Below are 13262 nucleotides of genomic sequence, written 5' to 3'. Positions count from 1 at the left end.
TGGTATGTTTTGTCTGTATAGCACACAAGAAACAATACTTTTCACTGTATGTTAATACATGACTATAATAAATGAAATCAAAATAAATATTACAACAGACCCCGGAGTCACAATTGTTCCCCCTGCCCCACCCCCAGGTACTCTCTCCCATGGTATTATCTATTTAAATCAGATCTCTACAGAAAGATTCAATTAATTTATCAACAGTACAGGAAGGCAATTTAAACCCCTCACATACCTGGCAATTGGGTGGTTGTATATGTGGTGGTTGTGACTGTATAGCCTGTCTGCTTCCATGTTTCATCATCTTCAGGGTTGCCCTTGCCACTGAGTGAGGGAGCATTGGTATTCATACCTGAGTGAATACCAGAGTCAATGAAGTTGTTCTGCCATTGTGTTACCTTGCTGACGACTTCAGAATCGTAACTCTCCATATTTCACACTACAGATAATGAACAAAAAAAAACAGAGTCTTTAGTGCTGGAAGAGAGAATCCACTGATCAGCGGTGATAATTCTCACAGGCAAGTTTCAACTGGAAGAGGAAAAAAATATCGGCAGTCAGGTGACCATGACAACGAAAATTGAAATCCACATATAGACACCCACGCTCGACAGTTGCAAACAGCTGCCACAGAATTCCCACCTGAGACACTGTACAAATCTCCACACTCCTGAAAAGAATTCTGTTTTTAAAAATGAGGAAAGGGCCAAAATGTGCAGGATACAGGAAGTGAAATAGATCCCAGGGTGCACAAGACAAAAATCAGGAGGGGGGTGGAAATGGTGGTTTAACTAGAGATTTCAGGAGGAAGGGGTGAGAGAGAGATTGAAGATGGTACATATCTATAGAATGTTGCAGACTGCTGGTATCACAAAGCTTCATCAATGGGGGGCAGGGGTGGGGAGATTTATATTTGGCACCTTTTACAATTTCAGCCAGCCCAAAGCTTTATAGTATTTTTGAAGCTTAATGACTGTTGTAATGAAGGAAACAGCAGCCAAAATACACACAGCAAGATCCAACATGCTGTAATATAATCATGACCAGGTAACTTTTTTTAAAGCTAGTATTGGTTGACAGATGGAAATTGACAATAACTTCTCTGCTCTTCTTCAAAATGGTGACTACACCAAAAGGCCATGAAACCTGGATTCACACATGCCATCCATGCCAAGGGTTGACAGTTCTCCAGGATATTGTTACAAGCAACCCCACATTGAGATTAAAAGTTATTGGAGTAGTTTTAAAAAACTGCTCCGCTATTCTCTATTCATACAGAAATGAAGGTGAAATGTTGTTTGCGTGTAATCAAGAATCATCCAAGCAGCCAGGGACCTGGGTTCGATTCCTAGCTCGGATGACTATGTGGAGTCTGCAGATTCTCCACGTGCCTGTGTGGGTTTCCTCCCACAGTCTGAAAGACGTGCTGGTTGGGGTGCATTGGCCATGCTGAATTTTCCCTCAGTGTACCCAAACGGGCACCGGAGTGTGGCGACTAGGGGATTTTCACAGTAACTTCATTGCAGTGTTAATGTAAGCCTACTTCTGACACAAAACTTTAAGGGTACGAAAGTTTTGCTTTCTAATTGGAGTGGAAAAGAAGAATGAGCACAGCGCCCGTGGCAGGGAAGAAGGGGCAAAGTTGTCTGTATCTTCGAAGTCAGCAAAGAACTTTCTTAAAAGAAATCACCAGTATCTCAGCTGCTTATACGATGGTTGGAAAAACACAACCCCCTAACAAAAGTACTCAGACCAGTTCCCAAGCCCCATCCACAGTATTGTTGATTCTAATTAAAATGTTGCCATTCTTGGTTTCATCACAGTGGAGAACCCATCATGAACTCAATGGACCAGAGCAACTGGTGTAAATAAAACTTGCAGTAATTCTGATTACCCTCCCAAAATAAACAGGGGTTGGCCCTCAATCATTCCCAGAATGGGAGAGCCACTGGCAAGGTAGGTATTTATTGTCTATTCTCTTGAGGTTTGATACGGCCATGCTGAATTCTCTGTGTACCCGAACAGGCGCCGGAGTGTTGCAACTAGGGGATTCTCACAGTAACTTTTGTTAGGTCACTCTGAAGGAAGTTAAGAGTCAACCATATCGATGTAGGGCCTGGAGAAACACCAGTTCAGACATGGTCTAGATGAATGATTTCTTTTGTTAGGACATTAGTGAAACAACTGGGTTATTGTAGAAAGCTGATGACTTAATAACCACATAAAACCTATGCCAGCTTTTCATTTTTGAATTCTGGCTTTTAAAATGAATTTAAGTTCACAAAATGCCATGGTGGGATTTGAATTTGTTCCTTGGATTATGCAAGCCTCGAATAATTGATCCACAAGCAGCAAACAGATCTGCAAAAGCATTGGCAAAAAGGAGAATATAATTCATTGACAACTCGCTCAATGAGCTAGTACAGATATGGTGGAACGAATGGTCTCGTGCTGTACGAGTCTACAACACTCTCTCTTGACGGCATTACAACAGATACTGGAGTCAGTGACCACAAGGATAAAGCCACCAGTTTTAAACTAAAATAATAACCCGGAATCAGAACAATAATCACATCCAATCAGGCAAGTTCAATGTCTTTATGAATTATCAGTGCTTTATGAAATTGAAATACTTAGAGTTTAACTCCATCCCAGATTCATTAGGTTGTTTTTCAAAGCTCTGTACAGATGGGCATGTCCAAACACAATGTGTGGGTTATCCCAATATGCACTGTGCAACATATAAACAATAACAAAGTTCAGAGTTCAAGGAGCATGCATAAAAACCCACAGCCCAAGCCAGGTTACTAAACTCCAAATTTATGCAAAGAAGAAAATCCACCTCCCTTCCAAAGCATACCGCTTCATTTTAGGAATTTGCTGCTGCAAACAGTCAGCAAGAATTTGCTGACCACATACAACCCTTCATTAACTTGACTTCAGGCAATTTTGTTCCAGCTGAATCTGGCTCAAGTTGCAGGAACAAACAGGTCAACTGACACTCCCACAAAAAACAAGCGGAACATGGTCTTTTGTGTGGCAGCATGCAGAGACAGTGTGAGCAAGCAACAGCACACTTCCTGCAATACCAGCACTGCAATAAATGGTCAATATTCCACACTTCAATCAAGGAATCTTAAAGGTCTTCTTTCTCCCATGCCTGTTTAAATGTGTAAACAAAGTCAAGACCTTCAGTGGAAGCAACACAGCTCATGAACCAGCCAACTGTCTCAGTGCCAGTTACTTAGGGAAGAGTTGGTTTTCCAATATTGAACTATTTGTCTTCAGAAACAATCTGTGCCTCCATTAGAATCATCGATTGAAGCATGAAGAAATCATTTGTTGGCATCTTTCCTCACAGGCAAATCAGTGGAAGCATCAGCGGGCACGTGGCAACTTCATTCAAGGTTCAATGGTTGTACTCTCTCCAGAAACAAAGGATTTTCAATTCAAATTCTAATTCAGAGACTTTTCAAAAAATCTAGCTTGAGCTTGCAGTTCTCAGGGAGCGCTGCGCTGCCAGAAGGGCCCGGAGCGAGGGAGTGCCGCCAGAAGAAATGTTAAACTGGGACCCCATCTACCCTCCCAAAGCACGAGATCCTATTGTTTTATTCTAAGAGGCGCAGCTGAATTTGTCCTGGCGTCTTGGCCACTGTTTATCACGCAACCAATGTCATGACCAACTGATTACCTGGCCACATTATTGTTATTTATGGGAGTGCCAATTGACTCGTCATGTTTTCGACATTACAAATGGTTTCACTTCAAAAATACTTTAATGCATGTAAAGCATTTAGGGTTAAGTCATGGAAGATGCCATATTAATGCGCTAAGGCAGGTACAATCACCATTATTGTGCTCTCCCCCCCCCATCCCCAAGACTCTATTCTGATCTTCAGAATTCTGTTTTGTTTAATGAGAAGCACTCTGGGTCAGCCTGAATTACAAACTCAGGTCTTCAGTGAAGCTTAAACACACAACCGTCTGATGTTCCAGTGCTACATAGCTAGAGATACCAACTTTTTGATAAGGTGTTAAACTGAGGCTTTATAACCCATCCTCCCAATAACACCCATGCTTCATTTGCCCTCCACATTGCTCCAAACCTGTATGCAAACTTTAATGATTCAGGTCAAAGAGCACCAGGTCCCTCTGCATTGCACAACTCTGCAGTCTCTTCCTATTTAAATGACAGATAAATGGTAGATAATTGGTTCAGGGTGAGGTTGAAGAATTGGAAAGATGCAGTGCAAGAGCAAATTCTGACATTCCTTCAACATGTTCAACGTTTACCCAACGTGGAATGGCCACAATTTATTGCAAATATCAAAATATACCAGTCAGTATGAAAATACATGAAGACAAAACCCAAACAAATGGCATTTCCAAAGCAGCACTGCTCCGTCCCATCCTCCACTTTGAATGAATGTGGAGACCTCAGACTGTAATCAGGGACAGGATGAAACAAAACCAGCAGAGGGGATGCAAAGCCACTCACCAAGGTTAAACCCCGGGACATGGCTAAGCCCACTGGTACCAACCAGGATGATAAGAGCACAAAGGCTGTGGCAATTCTGAGTGGGTTGGGAGCAAGGGGGTGGGTGTTGGCAAGCAGAGAGCTGGTACTGCTTCTTAAACATCCTCAACTCTTCCCTCAAAGCCTGCCCAGTGGACAGATTGGATGTGGTTAAAACTGGCCTGCATTGTGATAGCTACTGTAACAACTGATCCATTAACCTCTCACATGCAAGATGCCACAAGGTTGGACACTCTGGTTTCTGGCGGGCATTAAGCACCCAAGCATGATGTAGAGTGGCATGACTGCCAGAAAGGCAGCAGAGCAAAACCTGACCTTGCCTTCAGCTAACGTTCACAAACACATTTTCCAGAAATTGCCCTGGGACTGGATGCTGTATTAATATTGCCTCCCATGCATGGAAGCCAATTGCAAACCCCTCACCTTCCCAACATCCAAAACCTCAATGCCAGAGATGAGCCCTGCCTGATTCCCAAACCACACAAGAACTTTGAGCACCAACTCCTAAACTTTCAGGTCCTGAAGTCCAGGAAGCACATACCACACCAGATTGATTCACACTGACAGCAACATTAGCCTACACAGCAAATAAACATTCCAGTAATTAAGTGAATTTGACAGGGCAGGATTTTAATGGGGGAGGAGAGAGAAAGGGCACAATAGCGAAATAAAATATTTGTTAAAATTAAAACCAAACAAGCAAATCTTGCTTTGAAGTGCTTCTCCAGGCCATTTGCAGGAGATGTTTTTGACGTGCGTGATGTGTACAGCTGCACACTGGCTGTTAACCGCCCAGGGCAAGAATGCAAATGCTTTTCCTCAGTCAGCCGCTCACCACAGAGTGCAGAGCCAGCCTTCTGACCCTTTCATTATCAACTACAGCCTGTGCAGGCTAACAGAACCCTGAATACACAGAGAAGGTGAACACCTCGACACACGTCCCATGTCTGCACTGCAACACCCCTAAAGCATAAGGGGGCTCAGTTGAATTTTCAGTATTTATAGATTCAGCGCAGAGACAGGGGCGTGTTGCACTGATTAAAGGTCTTCAATGGATATTTGTGAAAATAAAAAGCAGAAATGCCAGGAGGGGAAATAGGGGAATTTTAAAGACGGGGAAGGATGATTCAACAGAACAAGGCCATTCGGCCCCACAAGTTTGTACCAGTTTAATTCAATAACATGGGTCATCGGTACCCCAACTTCACCCACCTGCTTTATCACAATGCATTTGAGTAGTAAAAATCTCGAATTTAAAATTAGTAATTTAGCATCTACTGCTTTTTGTGGGATACAGACCCACATTCCTTAGGCCCCCCCCCCCAATACCGTTGGGCTGGTGCCAAAGGGTGCTGCCCCATCCGAGGGCCAGCGTCAGATCGGGCACCATCCCGTTCAAGGGTCAGCACTTTAGAGGGAAGGTCAAGCTTTTAACCACATACATTTCCAGGGAATCTTTCTCCATGCCAATGCAAAACTGAACTTTTGCTGTTTCTCTTCAGAAGCCTCAGTTGTCCCTCGAGTAAAAGCAAAGCGTTCTGCAAGTCTCTTCCATTTTATTTAAAAATTCTCCAATGATTGATAACAGATAAGAGCCTGGCAGGTATCAATCTGTCACCTCCAGTGAAGCCACAGCTGTTGATCTGGAGCCAGTCACGGAAGCAGCAAACACAAGAACCTTTCTCTGCTCTCTCATTCTGAAAGCCACAAGGTTATGACACAGTGGCAACATCGCACTGACTCCCTTTGGAGATAGCCTGCCACATCACAAACATTCAGCCATGACAATGCAGACACTCAGCTCCTGGACAACTATACATATTCAGCCATATTCTGGAATAATAGAAGCTCTCTTTCATTACCCAGAGGCTGCCAGACAGTTCCAGGTTCAGATCTCAATCAGTACAGAAAAAAACTAATTTCAGACTTATCAGCTGCCTCTCCTGGGACAGGGCGAGATGTAGTCAGTGAAGCTTTCTTTTCAATCAGACAGAAACTAAAAGAACAAACTTGCATTTCCAGAGCATGTTTTACAACCACAGGATGTCATAAAATCTTTTACAGCCAATCAAGTGCTTGTTAAAGGGCAGTCACTGTTGTGGCCAATTTATGCACAGCAGGATCCCACAAACAAGGAAACCAGATCGATCAGGTGTCTGTTTTAGTGATGCAGTTGATGAATATTGGACAGGATACTAGCGGGAACCTCCCTGTTCCTCTTTAAATTACTGCCATGGGATCTTTCACATGCATCTGGAATGACGCAGAGGGCTGTGTTCTAACACTTTATCCACAAGACGGAACCTCAGCAGTGCAGAGTATTGGCACTACCTCAGTATTGGCACTACCATCGCTTTCTCGAGTGTGGCCTCAGGTCTCTGGACTGAGCTGGCCTTTTGTTATGAGGTGAGATGCTGCTGCCTGCTGTATTATAGCCAACACCTTAAAAATACAGAGCAGAGCACAGAAACCCACATCTGAGCTTCAAATCAAAATGCCATTAAAGACACAAGGAACTAGATGATGCAGCAACTCATTCACCTCTGGGACACAGATTTCTATTTTGTCCATCCTTCATCTTAGTTATAGACGAACTGTGTGCAGGCAGCCAACCAACCCAGGTCCCATCTTGGCCAAACATTCAGAAAACCAGCACTTAAATCAGTACAACCATTGTTTGGTGTAGTAATGGGGCAAATTTACACTGGCAAAGTTCAGAATCACCTACTAACCTGGTGGTAAAGCATAATATTGGGGCAATGTAGAGGGAGCTTCACCCTGTATCTAACCCAATGCTGCACCTGCTCCAGGCGTGTTTGATGGGGACAGTGTAGAGGGAGCTTTACTCTAATGCTGTGCTGTAACTATCCTGGGAGTGTTTGATAGGAACAGTACAGATGGAGCTTTACTCTGTATCTAACCCCATGCTGTACCCATCCTGGGACTATTTGATGGGGAACAGTGTAGAGGGAGCTTTACTTTGAATCTAATGGCATGCTGTACCTGTCCTGGGAGTGTTTGATGAGAACAATACAGATGGAGCTTTACTCTGCATCTAACCCCGTGCTGTACCTGTCCTGGGAGTGTTTGAGGGGGACAGTGTAGAGGGAGCTTTACTCTGTATCTAACCCCATGCTGTACCTGTCCTGGGAGTGTTTGAGGGGGACAGTGTAGAGGGAGCTTTACTCTATCTAATCCTGTGCTGTACCTGTCCTGAGAGCAGTAATCAAAAACACAGGTGATGATATCTGTATTAACTAAAAGCCCTGACTTATCAAACCAGTAAGTCAGGGCTTTTAGTTAATACAGTCATGCTTCCACCATATTTGTACAATCAAACTAAGCTGCTGTCCTCTCTGACTGCAGTAAGTGGAGTTTAAGGTGGAAGGAGTATACAGGTAGTGAAACCTAAACCAAATCAACTGCTCCACATCCAGAGCAAAGAAACCAAATGGGAAGTGAAAACAGCAGAATGGAGATAGAACATGGGCGTTCGGAATCTTTTGAAAAAGCCAATCTCAGAAAGGAAACTTCTCTTCACATCGAATAAAATTTGGCATTTGCTGTACCAGCTGAATGGAAATTTCTGGAGCTAATCTGAACGCTTCAATTCTCACAACACTCCCACCGCAAAACCAACCAGAAAATTTCCTATTTAAGTTAGAAGTTGCAATTCCTCTTACCTCAGCTTCAATCTACCACGGTAAGTCGTCTCACAACACCAGGTTAAAGTTAGAGACTTCTTACTGTGCCTACGCTGGCAACTCCACATCAATCTACCTGGTGATGAAATGGTGGGAGGCACGATACGCTCTCAGTACACGATTCAGAGCTCACAGTAGGATGGTCTTTTTAAATAATACTGGATCTCCGTGGAGGAAGCAGGATCTGCGTACCCACATTTTGATCCACACCTGGGAAGATCAGCACAGTAAGTAGTCTCACAACACCAGGTTAAAGTTCAACCAGTTTATTTGATAGTAAACCCACAAGCTTTCGGGGTTTGCCCTTTTGTCAGGCGAGTGGAGAGTTCAGGTCTCAAACACAGCACTTAACAGCACAGTTTACAGATTGCTGATTAGAATGTGAGTCTTTACAGCTAACCTGCTATTCAAGTCTTAAAGATGCAGACGTGAATGGAGAGAGCATTAGGCGTAGGTTAAAGAAATGCGTATTGTCTCCAAGTTCTGCACACAAGGGCGGCCTCAACTGGGATCTTGCCTGGGTTTGCAAAACCTCACTTACTGTCCTGTCTGGAGACAAAAACACATCTCTTTAACCTATGTCTAATGCTCTCTCCACTCACATTGTCTGCATCTTGGTGTTGTGAGACTTCTTACTGTGTTTACCACAGTCCAACACCAGTATCTCCACATCAACGAACAGCACAACCAGAGGATGCAGGTTCAAACCCTCAGCTTGAAACTGAGGCTTCAATGTTGGTATGTTTCACGGTCAAAGGACTGTCCTTAACTAAGATCCCATCTGTTGATAGTCCAAGCAGATGTTAAATATCCTCGGATAGGGTTTACTATAACTTGCAGTATGGGCATATAATTGGCGAATGAATTGTAAGATAGGCAAGTATAAGACTTTACACTTCGGCAAGAAAAATAAAAAGGCCACATTACTTGGAAAGTAGGAATCTAAAATGGCAGAGAGGTCTGGAACTACAAATACACAGGTCACAAAAGTAACAATTCAGCTTACTGAAGTCAGAAATCGTGAATAAAGCATTAGGATTTATTTCTACAGGGATAAATTGAATAGTGGAGGAGTTATATGAAGGATTTATTAAGTTCTGTTCAGACCACAGTTGAAATATTGTGTATACTGATTGCCATTTGATGAACAGCATAGCAGAGCCCAGGAGAAAGTGCAAACAACATTTACAAGGTTTGCTGACAGAACTGGGAGGTTATATTCCTTTTGGGAAAGAATGAAATCTTGGGTCACTTTTCTCCTGAAAGCTGAAGGTTGAAAGATAATTGAATAAAGATCATTAAGATTATGCATGATTTTGACTACGTCAACGCAAAATGTTTCCACCTGTGGGGAAGAGCATACAAAGCGTCCATCAATTTAAGACAATAACTAATAATTCCAACAGGGAGGTCAGGAGGAAGTTCTTTATTAAGAGTAGCAAGAAAGTGGAACTCATTATCATAGAATAGTTGAGGTGAATCATTCAGATACATTTAAGGGGAAATTGGGTAGGAAGTTGGATAAGGAGTTATGAAAATAGAGGTTTATAGGTTAAGGTGGAGAATGCACATGAGTATACATTCTGGCATGAACTAGTCATACTGAATGAACTCCATAAATTTAGCAGTAAAGAAATGGGCCAAACAAAAGGGAGGTCACCTGATGTACTGGCCAACATTCTTCCCTCAACCAAATTAATTGCAAGATTCAGGTTATCTAATCACTCATTGCAAAGTAAGAAATCTATCTCACACCACCAAGTTAAGTCCAACAGATTTATCTGGTAACAAGCTTGCAGGGAGTCTCTTCCGTCTTCAGGTGAGTGAGGAGTGTGTTCACGAACAGGGCACATACAGACACAAACTCAATTTACAAGATAATGGTTGAAGTGCAAATCTTTACAGCTAATCAAGTCTTAAAGGTACAGACAATGTGAGCAGAGAGAGGGTTAAGCACAAGTTAAGAGGTGTGTATTGTGTCCAGCCAGGACAGTTAATGAGATTTTGCAAGTCCAGACAAGTCGTGGGGGTTAGAGATAGTGTGACGTGAACCCAAGATCCTGGTTGAGGCCATCCTCATGTGTGCAGAACTTGGCTATCAGTCTCTGCTCAGCAACTCTGCACTGTCATGTGTCGTGAAGGCCGCCTTGGAGAACGCTTACCCGAAGATCAGAGGCTGAATGCCTGTGAATGCTGAAGTGTTTCCCAACAGAAGAGAACACTCCTGCCTGGTGATTGTCGAGCGGTGTTCATTCAGCCGTTCCGTAGCATCTGCACGGTCTCCCCAATGTACCATGCCTTGGGACATCTTTTCCTGCAGCGTATTAGGTAGACAACGTTAGATGGGTTGCAAGAGTATGTACCGTGTACCTGGTGGATGGTGTTCTCATGTGAGATGATCCGGCACGTCTTGCAGAGGTTGCTGTGACAGGGTTGTGTGGTGTTGTGGACTTGCCCAGGCTTGCAAAATCTCTAAGTGCCCTCGCTGGAGACAATACACATCTCTTTAAACTGTGCTTACATTGTCTGTACCTTTAAGACTTGCATTCCAACCATTATCTTGTAAATTGAGTTTGTCTCTATATATGCTCTATTTGTGAACACAACTACTCACTCACCTGAAGGACATTCCAAAAGCTTGTGCTACCAAATAAACCTGTTGGACTTTAACCTGGTGTTGTGAGACTTCTTATTGTGTTTACCCCAGTCCCACGCCGGCATCTCCACATCATGGCTACTCATTGCATTACATGGGGTGTTGTGTTCAAAGTGTTGTGTTCCTCTATGGTCATTGAACGAGACCACAAAATCAAGTGCACGTGGAAATTTAGACTAAAATAGAAAATGCTGAAAGATTCTTTAGGTCTGGCAGCATGAGTAGACATGATGTAGAGATGCCGGCGTTGGACTGGGGTAAACTAGGTGAGAACTGGGTGAAAACTCTCCAATCAAATAAACTTGTTGGACTTTAACCTGATGTTGAGACTTCTTACTGTGTTTACAGCATCAGAAGAGATAGAAACAGTTAACATTTAGAGTCCATATGATCTGGCGGGAGCAGGAGCAGGGGCAGGAGCCGGAGCCCCCTTCCCGGGCAAGGGACAGGAGGTGCCGCGCCCCCATTCCCTCCACCCCACCCCAGCAAGGGACAGGGGCTGGCCCCCCCCCACCCCCATGGCGAGAGACAGAGGCCACACCACCGTTTCTCTCCCCCACCCCCTAGCGAGGGACAGGGGCTAGCACACCCCCACTCCCACCCCCCTCCATGACAAGGGACATTAAAACAGTAGCTGACTGCTCAGCTCCTCAAACCAGTCAGACATTTTTCTCCAGGACAAAAGAATCACCAAGGTTGTAACCAGTGGATTTTCAGTCACTTCACTGCAATGTTTAAGTAAGCCTACTTGTGACAAATAAATAAACTTTAACTTTTCCCTTCTGATGCTCGCCCACAGACAGTAAAAGCCTGCACTCGTGTCACATATTCAAGCAGCAGATACCCAGGGCATTTGATTCCTGGAAGAATGGGGAGGGAACAAAGGAAATTTTTGACAATTGCAAGTTGGCTTCAAGGTGATAACTGAGTGAGATGGAGTGAAGTGAGCGAATTTCAACACAGCACAGCACCGCTCACCGTTAACCAGCTTTCCTGGCACACACTGATGAGATCTGGAGAAAGTGGATCTTTCAGTAAAGGTTGAAGCGGTGTGGTGATGCATCAAAATGAAACGTGAAGTCAGAAAAACAAGCTGAAACTGCAGCTACTGGGAACACGATATAAAACCATTCCCTGAAATGGGTCGAATCACAATGTTAAAAAACAGACGTAATACTAAAGGAAAATGTGCATTACCAGAAACAATAATTCATGTGAGCATAAATTAACTTCATTTTCAATCTTGCAATTGTAGGTTTTGTTGTTGAAAGTATTATAATTTGAGCTTGGCTATGTCAGTACCACTCATGAGTTAGAAGTTTGTAGGTTTAAAAACCAGACAACTCAGAGCACAAGTCATTGTCATTCATAGTGCAGCACTCTGTGTACTGTACTGTCAGAGGTGCTCCAAGTTGGGAGCACAGAAAGAGCCCAAAGCATTACTCAAAGAGCAGGCAAGTTCTTCCCAATGTTTAAGTTTACTAGTGTCACAAGTAGGCTTTCATTAACACTGCAATGAAGTTAGTGAAAATTCCCTAGTTGCCACGTGCCAGCGCCTGTTTGGGTACACTGAGGAAGAATTTAGCATGGCCAATGCACCTAACAGGCATGTCTTTCAGACTGTGGGAGGAGACCGGAGCACCTGGTGGAAATCCACACAGACATGGGTAGAACGTGCATGCAAACTCCGCAGTCGCCCAAGCCAGAAACTGAACCTGAGCCCCTGGTGCTGCGAGGCAACAGTGCTATCCACTGTGCCACCCCAGCCCACAGAGCTAGCATAGGGCATAGCACAGACATCCTAGTGCATATTTACTCCTCAATGAACATTGCTGTGAATGCAGTGGTGCACTGACTCTCAGTTTTCTCACACCACAACAGTGACTGTATTTCAAAACACCAGTGTCTGTAAGGAAAATTATCCTGAGGTTATGAAGTTAATGCAGAAATGGAATTCTGGAATTGGAGACAAGCACAAGGTCCTAGAGCAGCAGGAGATAATCTCACTGCAAAGATCTAGATCATTCCAAAAGCGCTTTTTGTAACAGGGAAAGGCAGCACCTACACACTTCTACCCACACAGACTGCTGGCACAACACCAGGCACTCAGCTGTTCCCCATTATCCATTAGTACACACACACTACTCATCATCACAAGCCTCCCACTAGTCATGAATATTTTCAAAGAATATCGGTTATCCAACAAATATTGAGGACAGGAGACTGCAAAAACCAGAAGCAGATATTGTCTCCAGTAATCGGTAATGTGACATTGGGCCCTGACTAGGGTGTAGGACGTGCGGGGGCTCCAGTGGCTCAATCAAATCGAATGCCACGGGATTTGGATCTCACATTCAAGCCT

General features: G+C 43.7%; 1 protein-coding gene across 4 annotated transcripts in view; it reads right to left on the bottom strand.

Moving 5' to 3' along the window:
* The window catches only part of LOC145359267 (junction plakoglobin-like), a 67756-nt gene that overhangs the window by 28946 nt on the left and 25548 nt on the right, over positions 1 to 13262 (bottom strand). For 2 of the 4 annotated variants that reach the window (XM_080213796.1, XM_080213797.1), the window contains exon 3: positions 239 to 355. In XM_080213796.1, coding sequence (XP_080069922.1) covers positions 239 to 355 — 117 coding nt within the window. Of the gene's footprint in view, positions 1 to 238; positions 443 to 13262 lie in introns of all 4 variants that reach the window. The other 2 variants (XM_080213795.1, XM_080213794.1) reach the window with 1 other exon arrangement.

Source organism: Carcharhinus amblyrhynchos, chromosome 27, assembly GCF_965287045.1.
Source record: "Carcharhinus amblyrhynchos chromosome 27, sCarAmb.v2.hapA, whole genome shotgun sequence".
NCBI classification, from domain to species: domain Eukaryota; kingdom Metazoa; phylum Chordata; class Chondrichthyes; order Carcharhiniformes; family Carcharhinidae; genus Carcharhinus; species Carcharhinus amblyrhynchos.
Note: the sequence above shows the minus strand (reverse complement) of the source record. Positions and strands in the feature narration are given on the sequence as shown.